The sequence below is a fragment of the Pollachius pollachius genome (assembly GCF_949987615.1).
Source record: "Pollachius pollachius genome assembly, chromosome: 13".
Taxonomy (NCBI): domain Eukaryota; kingdom Metazoa; phylum Chordata; class Actinopteri; order Gadiformes; family Gadidae; genus Pollachius; species Pollachius pollachius.
In genome coordinates this window covers 400,226-414,997 of record NC_136946.1, presented here as the reverse complement: position 1 = coordinate 414,997, position 14,772 = coordinate 400,226, and the positions used below count along the sequence as shown (strand labels likewise).

The window sequence follows — 14,772 nt, the reverse complement described above, 5'->3', positions numbered from 1 at the left end:
GTGCATGAGATTTGGTCAGAATGCCTGATGTAGATTGGATGGATGCGTGTTGTGAATTGAGAACAGCTAGCTCATGATGTGATATAGCGTTTATATATATTTTTAAACATATTTTTCTTTTTCCATCTTGAAGACATGTTGTAGTGATGTGTGTAGTCACATGTTTGGCCCTTCTGAACTTAAACACGTAGTTCATTTGCTTTCCTAGCTCCTCTTTGTTTATGTTAGTCACGTCATGTCACGTTGTCAACATAGGGTATATGGAGCAGAACATAGCGGGTCATATGTCCAACGCTTTTTGGAAACGCTTTCTGCATTAAACGTGTCAGGCATCACCGTTATTTGGATATATTTTATTTATTAGTAAGCTACATGGGAAGCCATCTTTCAGAACAAAAAAAACGAAAACTGCAATTGGTTGTCACGCGGGAAAAAGGGTAGCCAATGGGGAGCCATGCTGACTTATTGTCATAACAACCGTTCATTAGGTGATTGTGGACCAGGAGCTGCGACAGGGAAAGGTAAAAGGTTAAAAATGGAGGAACGGCGCGCTGACGTAGCTCCTCCTCCTGACCGCCGGTTAAGGTCAGGGTTAAGGTAAGGGTTAAGGGTAAAGGTAAGGGTTAAGGTAAGGGGTACAGGCCTGATGCGGTCGGGGACCCTGTGCATCTGGTTAGGGTTAAGGTAAGGGTTAAGGGTAAAGGTAAGGGTTAAGGGTAAAGGTAAGGGTTAAGGGTTAAGGTAAGGGGTACCTGATGCGGTCGGGGACCCTGTGCGTCTGGTTAGGGTTAAGGTAAGGGTTAAGGGTAAAGGAAAGGGTTAAGGGTTAAGGGTAAAGGTAAGGGTTAAGGGTTAAGGTAAGGGGTACCTGATGCGGTAGGGGACCCTGTGCGTCTGGTTAGGGTTAAGGTAAGGGTTAAGGGTAAAGGTAAGGGTTAAGGGTAAAGGGTAAAGGTAAGGGTTAAGGGTTAAGGTAAGGGGTACCTGATGCGGTCGGGGACCCTGTGCGTCTGGTTAGGGTTAAGGTAAGGGTTAAGGGTAAAGGGTTAAGGGTAAAGGTAAGGGTTAAGGGTTAAGGTAAGGGGTACCTGATGCGGTCGGGGACCCTGTGCGTCTGGTTAGGGTTAAGGTAAGGGTTAAGGGTAAAGGTAAGGGTTAAGGGTTAAGGGTTAAGGTATGGGGTACCTGATGCGGTCGGGGACCCTGTGCGTCTGGTTAGGGTTAAGGTAAGGGTTAAGGGTAAAGGTAAGGGTTAAGGGTTAAGGGTTAAGGTAAGGGGTACCTGATGCGGTCGGGGACCCTGTGCGTCTGGTTGCCGTCCGTCTGGCAGTTGCCGGCGTGCATCCGGCTGCTGGCGCCCTGGTCCCTACGGAGCGCCATGGCGCCGTGGGCCAGCACCGACACGCCCTTAGCGATCCTCCTGGAGAGAGGGGCGAGAGACTACATCTCAGACTGGAGAGAGAGGGGCGAGAGACTACATCTCAGACTGGAGAGAGAGGGGCGAGAGACTACACCTCAGACTGGAGAGAGAGGGGCGAGAGACTACACCTCAGACTGGAGAGAGAGGGGCCAGAGACTACACCTCAGACTGAAGAGAGAGGGGCGAGAGACTACACCTCAGACTGAAGAGAGAGGGGCGAGAGACTACACCTCAGACTGGAGAGAGAGGGGCGAAAGACTACACCTCAGACTGGAGAGAGAGGGGCGAGAGACTACACCTCAGACTGAAGAGAGAGGGGCGAGAGACTACACCTCAGACTGGAGAGAGAGGGTCGAGAGACTACACCTCAGACTGGAGAGTGAGGGGCGAGAGACTACCCGTCAGACTGGAGAGAGAGGGGTGAGAGACTACACCTCAGACTGGAGAGAGAGGGGTGAGAGACTACACCTGAGACTGGAGAGAGAGGGGCGAGAGACTACCCGTCAGACTGGAGAGAGGGGCGAAAGACTACACCTCAGACTGAAGAGAGAGGGGCGAGAGACTACACCTCAGACTGGAGAGAGAGGGGCGAGAGACGACACCTCAGACTGAAGAGAGAGGGGCGAGAGACTACACCTCAGACTGGAGAGAGAGGGGCGAGAGAGTATACGTCTCCCCCCTCCTCCCCCTCCCTCTCTAACACTCCCCCTCTCTCCGCTCCTCCCCCTCTCTCCCTCCCTCTCTAGCGCTCCTCCTCTCTCCCCTCCTCCTCCCTCTCTAGCGCTCCTCCTCTCTCCCCTCCTCCTCCCTCTCTAGCGCTCCTCCTCTCTCCCCTCCTCCTCCCTCTCTAGCGCTCCACCTCTCTCCTCTCCTCCCCCTCTCTCCCCCCTCCTCCAGGTTGCTCTCTAAAACTCCCACTCCCTCAGATAGATACAGGCAAATTAACTGAGTAAAGTAACTAACTAAAGTAACCAACTAAAGTAACCATCTAAAGTAACAAACTAAAGAAAAAAACTAAAGTAACTAACTTAAGTAACTAACTATAGTAACTAACCTAAGTGTCTAAGTGAAGTAACAAACTAAAGTAACTAAGTAAAGTAACTATCCAAGGTAACTAAGTAAAGTAACAAACTAAAGTAACTAAGTAAAGCAACGAACTAAAGTAACTAAGCAAAGTAAATAAGTAAAGTAACGAACTAAAGTAACTAAGTAAAGTAACTAATTAAAGTAACCAACTAAAGTAACAAACTAAATTAACTAACTAAAGTAACTAAGTAAAGTAACTAAGTAACTGGGATACCTGCGGGGCTCGTCCCTCCAGCCCTGCGGCCGGATGGCGAACAGGGCCTTGGGCAGGCCCTCCAGGCCCAGGCCGGACAGGGCGGGCCCCACCGCGAACCACATGTGGCTGGGCCCCGCCTGACCCGCTGCCCAGGCTGCACGGAACACCTGCTCGGCCTCCTCCTGGGAACAGTACAGGAGACGCACCTGAAGGGGAGGGAGGGGAGGAGGGGAGAGGAGGGGGGGGAGGAGGGGAGAGAGGAGGGGAGAGGGGGGGGAAGGGAGAGAGAGAGAGAGAGAGACAGAGAGAGAGACAGAGAGAGAGAGGGAGGGGGGAGAGAGAGAGAGAGAGAGGGGGGGAGGGAGAGAGAGAGGGGGGGGAGAGGAAGAGGCGGGGGGGAAGGGAGAGAGAGAGAGAGAGAGAGAGGATGAGGGAGTAGAGAGGAGATCAGGGAGGAGGCGGAGGGTCAGAGGTATGAAGGAGAGGAGGAGGGAGAGGAGTAACACATGTTAGACTGCAGTCTCAAACATCACCCCCCCCGATCGCCCCCTCACCCCAGAGCCAGAGAGGAGACGCCGCTCCATTTATTATAAACTACAAGACAGAGAGACAGACGGTAGACAGAGAGACAGACGGTAGACAGAGAGACAGACAGACGGCAGACCGACAGGCGGCAGACAGAGAGACTGAGAGAGAGAGAGAGAGAGACACAGACAGAGAGACAGACAAACAGACAGCAGACAGACAGAGAGAGAGACAGAGAGACAGACAGACAGACAGACAGACGGCAGACAGACAGAGACAGAGACAGAGAGTGTGAAGAGTGTGACAGAGCATCAAAGCTTCAGATTATAATTATTAAGAGATGAGGGGATCGAATGAAGAGAGCAAGAGAACAAGAGGGAAAGAGAGGGAGGGAGAGAGACAGGAACATAGAGGGAGAGAGAGGGAGGGAGGGAGAGAAAGAGAGAAAGAGACAGAGAAAGAGACAGAGAGAGAGGGAGGGAGGCAGAGAGAGAGAGAGAGAGAGGGAGGGAGGCAGAGAGAGAGAGAGGGAGGGAGGCAGAGAGAGAGAGAGAGAGAGAGAGAGGAGCTGGCGAACAAGGCTGATGAGAACGAGTCATGAAGTTGTTTCAAAACTGGACCATCTGTCTCACACACGCACACATACACACACACACACACACACAGACACAAACACACACACACACACACACACCCACACACACGCACACATACACACACACACACACACACACAGACACAAACACACACACACACACACCCACACGCTGTACAGACACACACACACACAGTTACACACTGCTGCATGCACATGAACAATAATACAGTTAGACATGCACACATCCCTCGCACAGGAACCGTTGTTTAGGAAGGCAACATGCTAGCTGTTAGCTTAGCAGAGCCAGAGTTTAGAGCACTAACAGACCGGGTCGATCCCCCTGAGCCCATTGGACAAACAGCTGCTGTGTCGCCCGTTCCTATTGGATTAACCCGTGGTGGACGGCTGTGCATCCTGTCGGGAGGAAACGAGTGCAGCTCATTGGTCGCCTTGTGGGCGGGACATACCCCGATCTCTGCCCTTAAACCTCGGACGACACCCCCCACCGTGACCCCGCCCATAGCACACTACGGGCGGTAGCACTCCTGACAGCATTAACTAGTCCTCTGGTCCTGACACCATTAACTAGTCCTCTGGTCCTGACACCATTAACTAGTCCTCTGGTCCTGACAGCATTAACTAGTCCTCTGGTCCTGACAGCATTAACTAGTCCTCTGGTCCTGACACCATTAACTAGTCCTCTGGTCCTGACAGCATTAACTAGTCCTCTGGTCCTGACACCATTAACTAGTCCTCTGGTCCTGACAGCATTAACTAGTCCTCTGGTCCTGACACCATTAACTAGTCCTCTGGTCCTGACAGCATTAACTAGTCCTCTGGTCCTGACACCATTAACTAGTGCTCTGGTCCTGACAGCATTAACTAGTCCTCTGGTCCTGACACCATTAACTAGTGCTCTGGTCCTGACAGCATTAACTAGTCCTCTGGTCCTGACACCATTAACAAGTCCTCTGATCCTGACAGCATTAACTAGTCCTCTGGTCCTGACAGCATTAACTAGTCCTCTGGTCCTGACAGCATTAACTAGTCCACTGGTCCTGACAGCATTAACTAGTCCTCTGGTCCTGACAGCATTAACTAGTCTTCTGGTCCTGACAGCATTAACTAGTCCTCTGATCCTGACAGCATTAACTAGTGCTCTGGTCCTGACAGCATTAACTAGTCCTCTGGTCCTGACACCATTAACTAGTCCACTGGTCCTGACAGCATTAACTAGTCCTCTGATCCTGACAGCATTAACTAGTGCTCTGGTCCTGACAGCATTAACTAGTCCTCTGGTCCTGACAGCATTAACTAGTCCTCTTTAAGGTATAAAATGGCACTGAGTTGATGGGATAGTGAATGACGACATGAATGTAGTGAGTGAATGAGATGATGACAACGTATTTTATCATTGACTATTTATTATGTTACCTTTTTATTTTAATGAGTCCAGTACGCGAGTGCATTGAATTTCGTGTTATTCCAGTTTAAATAAATAAATCTGATCTAATCTAACTGTGACCCTGCCCGTAGCGCGCTACATCGGGACAAGTGGAGCGCTAGTTAGCGGAGGCAGGCTGTGAACTGAGAGTGAAGGGCCAATCATAGCAGCCCTTTGTGAGTGGAGAACGCTTAGAGGGGATGGAGGCTAATTATCCCGGCAGCAAGAGCAGCATGGAGGGGTGAGGAGGGGGGAGGAGGAGGATGAATGGATGAGGAGGGCTATGTGTTTTAATATGTCTACTCTATTAAATATGAATGAGTGATGCATCAAGGAGAGAGAGAGAGGAGAAACAGAGAGAGAGAGAGAGAGAGAGAGAGAGAGAGAGAGAGAGAGAGAGAGAGATAATCAGAGGAGAGAGAGAGAGAGGAGAAACAGAGGAGAGAGAGAGAGAGAGAGAGAGAGAGAGAGAGAGAGAGAGAGAGAGCGAGAGGAGAAACAGAGGAGAGAGAGAGAGAGAGAGAGAGGAGAAACAGAGGAGAGAGAAAGAGAGAGAGAGAGGAGAAACAGAGAGAGTGAGAGAGAGAGAGAGAGAGAGAGAGAGAGAGAGAGAGAGAGAGAGAGAGAGAGAGAGAGAGAGAGAGAGAGAGAGAGAGAGATGAATGGAGGAGCAGTACCATGCAGTCTCTCTACGTCAGACTGCAGGGGCTGAATTTAATCAATGTTTCAAATTTCAAGAACGACAAACTCAGGGTGTGTGTGTATGTGTGTATATGTGTGTGTGTGTGTGTGTGTGTGTGTGTGTGTGTGTGTGTGTGTGTGTGTGTGTGTGTGTGTGTGTGTGTGTGTGTGTGTGTGTGTGTGTGTGTGTGTGTGTTCACTGCTATACGACCTTGTAATAAATCATAGCTTTCAGATCTCCAGGGAATAGAAAACAGCTCACCCTGCAGATTCCAACGGCAATCACTGCTAGCTCCATACACCAGCCCTGTTAGCTCAGAGGCTAACCCTGCTAGCTCCATACACCAGCCCTGTTAGCTCAGAGGCTAACCCTGCTAGCTCCATACACCAGCCCTGTTAGCTCAGAGGCTAACCCTGCTAGCTCCACACACCAGCCCTGTTAGCTCAGAGGCTAACCCTGCTAGCTCCATACACCAGCCCTGTTAGCTCAGAGGCTAACCCTGCTAGCTCCATACACCAGCCCTGTTAGCTCAGAGGCTAACCCTGCTAGCTCCATACACCAGCCCTGTTAGCTCAGAGGCTAACCCTGCTAGCTCCATACACCAGCCATGTTAGCTCAGAGGCTAACCGTGCTAGCTCCATACACCAGCCCTGTTAGCTCAGGGGCTATCCCTGCTAGCTCCATACACCAGCCATGTTAGCTCAGAGGCTAACCGTGCTAGCTCCATACACCAGCCCTGTTAGCTCAGGGGCTATCCCTGCTAGCTCCATACACCAGCCATGTTAGCTCAGAGGCTAACCGTGCTAGCTCCATACACCAGCCCTGTTAGCTCAGTGGCTATCCCTGCTAGCTTGGACCCTAACATGGTTCACCACATGAGATGAATACCTGGACAACCTCGCTGCAGGAGCCTTCAGAGGGAGGAGGAGGAGAGGGAGGAGGAGGAGGAGGAGGAGGAGGAGGAGGAGAGGGGGGAGGAGCAGAGGGGGGAGGAGCAGAGGGGGGAGGAGCAGGAGGAGCAGAGGGGGGAGGAGAGGGGGAGGAGCAGAGGGGGAGGAGCCACGCTGCTACACCCTCCCAGGTAACCCTTGATGAGTGATGAGCTGCCTCCTAAAGGTGTGTGTGTTCAAAGTAAGGTTGGTATTCAGCCCTAATGCCTTAATGGGCTGATCGTCGGCTGAGTGATCTCATTAATTACTCAAACGAGTGACATTTTTAATTGCGGAAACAAACAATACAGTAACCTCATTAAAACAAGCCAACATCGTTGATCAACACCTGTGTGTGTGTGTGTAAATGGTAAATGGACTGCATATATACTGCACTTTTCTAACCAGTATTGCCTCACATTCACCAATTCATGCACACATTCACACGCAGCCAGCTGGTCAGCAGCAGTCAGGGCGAGGCGCCTCGACACTCAGCTAGGAGGAGCCGGGGATCCAACCAGCAACCTTCTGGTCACCAGTCAACCCAGAGATCACAGAAATATGAACTCTCAGTCACACTGAACCCACACCGTAACCAGTCACACATGGACACACACAGGGGCATGGCCCAGGAGGTGGAGCACTGACCTGTCCACATGTCCTTCAGCAAGACGCCGTGGAACAACAGAACGCAGAGCCTCTGGGAGGTCCTCTCTCCTGCCTCCTCTCTCCTCCTCTCTCCTCTCCTCCTCCTCCCCCTCTCTCCTCTCCTCTCTCCTGCCTCCTGCTCTCCTCTCCTCTCCTCCCCCTCTCTCCTCTCCTCTCTCCTGCCTCCTGCTCTCCTATCCTCCTCCTCTCTCCTCTCCCTCTCTCCTCTCCTCTACCTCCTGCTCCTGCTCTCCTCCTCCTCTCCTTCTCCCTTTTCCTCCTCCTCTCCTCTCCCTCTCTCCTCTCCCTCTCTCCTACCTCCTGCTCTCCTCTCCTCTCCCCTCCTCCTCTCCCCTCCTCTCCTCCTCCTCTCTCCTCTCCTCCTCCTCTTTCCTCCCTTTTCCCCCTCCTCTCCTCTCTCCTGCTCTCTCTCCTCCTACGTTGTGGTTCAGGTGATGCGACACACTCGGTAAGATGCACGTTTCTGTTGCTACGGGCGACCGAGTCATGATGGAGAGCAGCTGGCGGTGCTTAAAGCGGGCGGTGCTTAAAGCGGGCGGTGCTTAAAGCGGGCGGTGCTTAAAGCGGGCAGTGCATAAAGCGGGAGGTGCTTAAAGCGGGCGGTGCTTAAAGCGGGCGGTGCTTAAAGCGGGCGGTACTTAAAGGGGGCGTTGCTTAAAGCGGGCGGTGCTTAAAGCGGGCGGTGCTTAAAGCGGGAGGTGCTTAAAGCGGGCGGTGCTTAAAGCGGGCGGTGCTTAAAGCGGGCGGTGCTTAAAGCGGGCAGTGCATAAAGCGGGAGGTGCTTAAAGCGGGCGGTGCTTAAAGCGGGCGGTGCTTAAAGCGGGCGGTGCTTAAAGCGGGCGGTGCTTAAAGCGGGCGGTGCTTAAAGCGGGCGGTGCTTAAAGCGGGCGGTACTTAAAGCGGGCGGTGCTTAAAGCGGGAGGTGCTTAAAGCGGGAGGGGCTTAAAGCGGGCAGTGTTAAATGGGGCCGTGTTAAAGGGCCAGGAGGGGGTGGGGTTAGGACTCCTGGGTTGTTGTTCTTAAAGGTTCTCATGATTAAAGTTACGGTTCAGTTTTAAGACAGAAGTTCTCATTAGGTTGGGTTGAAATCACCAGAAGCCCTCCCTCCCTCCCCCTCCTCCCAGTGAAGTGACTCCATCAGGACAACTCGGCGATCCGTCGTGCCTCTCCGAGCCCTTTACACGTTTCAGTAGCTTGATATCAATCTGTTCTGTTCTCCCCTTGTAAGTCCCTCTGGGTAAGAGCTTCTGCTGACGCTGATAAAAGAGGACAACGTAAATCACACCACAGCACTACGGACAACACTCCAATGAGCCTCTAGCCCCTCCCCCCAGCCTGAAGGCCCCGCCCCTCACCTGGGCCTCGTTGTCCTTCAGCAGCCTCTTGGTGCGCGCCCCGCCCCCTCTAGGCCCCGCCCCCCTAGGCCCCGCCCCTCACCTGGGCCACGTTGTCCTTCAGCAGCCTCTTGGTGCGCGCCCCGCCCCCTCTAGGCCCCGCCCCCCTAGGCCCCGCCCCTCACCTGGGCCCCGCCCCTCACCTGGGCCTCGTTGTCCTTCAGCAGCCTCTTGATGCGCGCCCCGCCCCCTCTAGGCCCCGCCCCCTCTAGGCCCCGCCCCCCCTAGGCCCCGCCCCTCACCTGGGCCTCGTTGACCTTCAGCAGCCTCTTGATGCGCGCCCCGCCCCCTCTAGGCCCCGCCCCCTCTAGGCCCCGCCCCCCTAGGCCCCGCCCCTCACCTGGGCCTCGTTGTACTTCAGCAGCCTCTTGGTGCGCAACCCGCCCCCTCTAGGCCCCGCCCCCTCTAGGCCCCGCCCCCCTAGGCCCCGCCCCTCACCTGGGCCTCGTTGTCCTTCAGCAGCCTCTTGGTGCGCGCCCCGCCCCCTCTAGGCCCCGCCCCCTCTAGGCCCCGCCCCCCTAGGCCCCGCCCCTCACCTGGGCCTCGTTGTCCTTCAGCAGCCTCTTGGTGCGCGCCCCGCCCCCTCTAGGCCCCGCCCCCTCTAGGCCCCGCCCCCCTAGGCCCCGCCCCTCACCTGGGCCTCGTTGTCCTTCAGCAGCCTCTTGGTGCGCGCCCCGCCCCCTCTAGGCCCCGCCCCTCACCTGGGCCCCGCCCCTCACCTAGGCCCCGCCCCTCACCTGGGCCCCGCCCCTCACCTGGGCCTCGTTGTCCTTCAGCAGCCTCTTGGTGCGCGCCCCGCCCCCTCTAGGCCCCGCCCCTCACCTGGGCCCCGCCCCTCACCTAGGCCCCGCCCCTCACCTGGGCCCCGCCCCTCACCTGGGCCTCGTTGTCCTTGAGTAGCCTCTTGGTGCGCGCCCCGCCCGGGTCGTCCGTCACGTTGAGGATGACCACGCTCTTCTTCTCCCAGCCGATGAAGGAGCCGTCCGTCAGCCCCTCCACCATGGCCAGGAAGTCCTCGTAGCCGTGGTGACGCGTGGTGACCACCGAGAAGGAGGTCCAGTCGTACTCCTCCAGCACCTCGAAGATCACATCCAGCTGCATGGAGGTGGAGCAGGTGAACTGCAGGTATATGGAGCCGCTCTCCTGGGGGGAAGGGAGGGGGAGAGAAGGGGAGGGAGGAATCGGAGGAGCAGGAGGGGGAAGGGAGAGGTTAGGGAGGAATAGGAGGAGCAGCAGGGGGAAGGAGGGAGAGGTTAGGGAGGAATAGGAGGAGCAGGAGGGGGAAGGGAGAGGGAGAGGTTAGGGAGGAATAGGAGGAGCAGGAGGGGGAAGGAGGGAGAGGTTAGGGAGGAATAGGAGGAGCAGGAGGGGGAAGGGGGAGGGAGAGGTTAGGGAGGAATAGGAGGAGCAGCAGGGGGAAGGAGGGAGAGGTCAGGGAGGGATAGGAGGAGCAGCAGGGGGAAGGAGGAGGGAGAGGCGACGTCGGGGAGTAGGGAGAGAAAGGAGGACTGGTAAGGATGGGAGAGAGGGAGAAATGCTCCTCACCCTAGAGCCGAACATTACCACCTGGAGGAGCAGCCCCCAGGAGGAGCAGCCCCAAGGAGGACCAGTGTGTGTGTGTGTGTGTGTGTGTGTGTGTGTGTGTGTGTGTGTGTGTGTGTGTGTGTGTGTGTGTGTGTGTGTGTGTGTGTGTGTATAGATGTAGGTGTGTCTGTGTGGGTGTGTGAGTCTGTGTGTCTATGCACCAGGTGATTGACAGCGCTCCGGACTCCTCCTCCTCCTCTCTCCTCATCCTCCTCTCTCCTCCTCTCTCCTCCTCCTCCCTCCTCCTCCTCTCCTCTTCCTCCTCTCCTCATCTCTCCTCCTCCTCCTCTCCTCTTCCTCTCTCCTCCTCTCTCCTCCCTCCTCTCTCCTCCTCCCCCTCCTGCGGTGTGATGAGAACAGAGCAGCAGCCTCACTGAGATGTGAGCAGCGTGTCAACGAGGTTCACAGACTACAGTCCACGCTCTTGCTGTGAAACGCTTCCTGCTCTACAGTTCACGTTCTTACTGTGAAACAGTACGTGCTCTGCAGTCCACGCTCTTACTGTGAAACAACCTGCTCTCCAGTACACGCTCTTACTGTGAAACTACCTGCTTTCCAGTACACGCTCTTACTGTGAAACTACCTGCTCTCCAGTACACGCTCTTACTGTGAAACTCTACCTGCTCTACAGTACATGCTCTTACTGTGAAATGCTACCTGCTCTACAGTCCACACTCTTACTGTGAAACTCTACCTGCTCTACAGTCCACGCTCTTACTGTGAAACGCTACCTGCTCTCCAGTCCACGCTCTTACTGTGAAACGCTCCTGCTCTCGAGTCCACACTCTTACTGTGAAATGCTACCTACTCTCCAGTCCACGCTCTTACTGTGAAACTACCTGCTCTACAGTCCACGCTCTTACTGTGAAACTAGCTGCTCTCAGAGCCGCCAAGCCTTGTTTATCTTCACACTCGACCGGATTGTTGTGTTCATGTATACATGATGTACTTCAAGATGTATTGCCTAATGTACTTCATGATGTACTGCATGATGTACTGCTAATGTACTTCATGATGTACTTCATGATGTACTGCATGATGTACTGCTAATGTACTTCATGATGTACTGCTAATGTACTTCATGATGTACTGTCTAATGTACTTCATTGTTTATTGCCTAATGTACTTCATGATGTACTGCCTAATGTGTCAATAGGAAGTAGACACGTGCGGCCATCTTACCTGGGACTCCCTCCCCAGGCTGGCCCCGCCCCCCACTGCTACCACGGGAACGCCCGTCTGGGCGGAGACAAACTCCAACAGGGGAGCCAGGGGGGCGCGGTTTGGGGGCGGCGGCCTCTCCTCCTCGAACACCAATCCCTGAAGAGGAAACGATAGGAAGGGTTCACACACACACACACACACACACAGAAACACACAGACATACACACAGTTAAAGATGACCTGATATTATTATACACAACCTCATATTTAAAGACGAGCTTATAAAGTTAAATTTGACTTCAAACATTTAAAGATGAGCTCATAAAGTTAAAGATGGATAATAAATAAAAACACCAACATGGTGTCTTCAGTTGGTCCTGTGGGAGGTACGTTCTTCACTTGGACTCCGTGCACAGAGTACTTAGGCTAAGCTGCGTTGAAACTCAAAACTCTGAACAGACCAGGGACAGGTTCCCTGGGGCCCGGGACCTCAAACGGTCTAAAACCGCTCTCAATCGCTCCTCAAACCAACAGAAGATCAGAGATAAAGCTTCTGGTTCGACAGGGAGGAAGGAGATAAAGCTTCTGGTTCGACAGGGAGGAAGAACCATGTTTGCGAGTGTCACCGATTTCTGATGTCTACACAACGTCTTCAAAAGAGCAAACATGTCGCTATTTATAAATGCTCTCGTCACAATTGTCTGCTCCTGCAAAAACCCAATAAATAGAGTAAAAAAACAACACAACAAAAACAAGGCATCATTCCTAGTTCTGTGTCCCATCCAAGACCCCCTAGACGTCCCTGTACACAGTACTATATCTGCAGTACTGTGTACAATGTGGCTAATGTACCATAAACTTTATCAGGTACCATATGATGTACAGTCACAGTGGTTTAGTGGTGCATGTCTTCAGTCTTGGTACAATATGGATGTTGGAGCGAACAGGAACCTGCTCCATATGAACCAAGCTCCACCTCCAACCCCAACACCACCTTAAGGTACAGGAGGCCAGAGGGGCAGGAAAAGAAGAGAAATCAATGAAATTCTAAATAATAGCCTGAGTGCCCTAACCTTAACCCTAATTTAATCAGCTACAGATTTCGAAGAGGAAGGTCAATTACGATTACAAAATGTCCCCCGGTATGAGAAGGCCTTATTCTGCATCAGACAAGCTCTATAAAGCAGTGTGTGTGTGTGCAACCCCGGAATGTGTCCCCCATACCTGTCTTTAATACATACACCATGGTGTCAACACCTGTAGGGCTAACATGTTTACCTGTAGGGGCGTGGTCTTTACCTGTAGGGGTGTGTTTACTTGTAGGGGGGCATGGTCTTTACCTGTAGGGCCGTGGTGTTCACCTGTAGGGGCGTGGTCTTTACCTGTAGTGGTGTGGTGTTCACCTGTATGGGCGTGTTTACCTGTAGGGGCGTGGTCTTTACCTGTAGGTTTACCTGTAGAGGCGTGGTCTTTACCTATAGTTTTACCTGTAGAGGTGTGGTCTTTACCTATAGTTATACCTGTAGAGGCGTGGTCTTTACCTATAGTTTTACCTGTAGAGGCGTGGTCTTTACCTATAGTTTTACCTGTAGAGGCGTGGTCTTTACCTGTAGAGGCGTGGTCTTTACCTATAGTTTTACCTGTAGAGGCGTGGTCTTTACCTGTAGAGGCGTGGTCTTTACCTATAGTTTTACCTGTAGAGGCGTGGTCTTTACCTGTAGGTTTACCTGTAGGGGCGTGGTCTTTACCTGTAGGGGTGTGGTGGCCAGCAGCTCACACAGCTGCAGCAGCAGGCTCCCCGGGCTGCTCTCGTTGACCGCCAGGTAGATGACGTTAGCCTGGCCCGACGGCGTCATCACCGTCTCCCCCACCAGGGCGGCCAGCGCCACGCTGGCCGAGGCCACGCCCGCCACGCCGCCGACGCCCCCTCCGGTCAGTGCCCCTGTGACCCCCCGTCCTAGCCCCCCCCCTCCGGGCCCGTTGCCGAGCCCGGGGCCCAGCTCCCCCGAGCCGGCCCCGCCCGGGACCGCCGTGTCCGGGAGGATGGAGGAGCCGGAGTGGACCACGGCGATGTTGACTCCGCCCGAATCTCTCTCGCGGTCCCGAGGGCGGAGCAGCAGGGGGGGGGAGGGCCGGGCCGGCCCGGTGCAGGCCAGGATAGCCAATAGCAGCGAGAGGGCGGGCCTTGGGGCCACCATGGGGTAAAAGGAGGGCCAATGGCAGCTGTCAGATGAGGGCTGGGGGGCGGAGCTGGGTGGGTCTCTGAGGGGGAGGAGGAGATGAACTCGCAGCTCAGAGCGCCGCCCTTCACCAGGAGAGGAGGCCCTGGAGGAGGTGAGGAGACAGGAGAGGAGAGGAGAGGAGAGAGGAGAGGAGAGAGGAAGTGATGAGAGAGGAGAGGAGAAAGGAGGAGGTGACGAGAGAGGAGAGGAGAGAGGAGGTGACGAGAGAGGAGAGGAGAGAGAGGAGAGGAGAGAGGAGAGGAGAGAGGAGGTGGTGACGAGAGAGCAGAGGAGAGGAGAGAGGAGAAGAAAGAAGAGAAACAAACAACATAATAATGATTAATGTGCAATAAAATAAAAGGCTTCCCGTTTACGTTGATCCACATCGGGGGGCTTAGTGGTCAAGGAAGGTTTATTTGAACTATTGCCAACACTGGCTCCTAACAAAGATAGATGTCGAAGGTACGAGATTAAAAGTGAAATGTCATTCAGAGCGTGTAATGACTGCGTACACACACACACACACACACACACACACACACACAGACACACACACACTCTCTTCGGTAAATCAGGTCATTACCGAGGAAAGAAGCAGATGTAAAAGGTTTCATCTCAGGGTATCTTCCTGACACTAAAGTTACCCGCTCCCCACGCTGAGGAGCTCTGGAGGAGCAGACCCTCTCACGTTTCCCTGGCAAAATGTTTCCTTTTGCCCAAACCTTAAAGAATGTCAACTTAAACAGTAGATCGGAGGAACCTCCCAGGAAACTCAATTCCTGATCATCATCTGTCATGACGAAGACAGAGAGAGAGGAGAAAGAGATAGAGAGGAGAGAAGAAGAAAAGGGAGGAGTGT

The 14,772-nt window shown here is 53.8% G+C and overlaps 2 protein-coding genes across 2 annotated transcripts in view; both read right to left on the bottom strand.

Annotated features, from left to right (window-relative positions):
• The window catches only part of LOC307085330 (uncharacterized protein), a gene marked incomplete at both ends in the record, with an annotated part of 24,463 nt that extends 10,574 nt beyond the window's left edge, over positions 1 to 13,889 (bottom strand). The window contains 5 exons of the mRNA XM_079750101.1: positions 1,283 to 1,420; positions 2,721 to 2,908; positions 9,820 to 10,086; positions 11,710 to 11,847; positions 13,440 to 13,889. Of these exons, the coding sequence (XP_079606227.1) occupies positions 1,283 to 1,420; positions 2,721 to 2,908; positions 9,820 to 10,086; positions 11,710 to 11,847; positions 13,440 to 13,889 (1,181 nt within the window). The remainder of the gene's footprint in view (positions 1 to 1,282; positions 1,421 to 2,720; positions 2,909 to 9,819; positions 10,087 to 11,709; positions 11,848 to 13,439) is intronic.
• The window catches only part of LOC307085265 (voltage-dependent calcium channel gamma-7 subunit-like), a gene marked incomplete at both ends in the record, with an annotated part of 82,844 nt that overhangs the window by 53,301 nt on the left and 14,771 nt on the right, over positions 1 to 14,772 (bottom strand). The window lies entirely within an intron of this gene.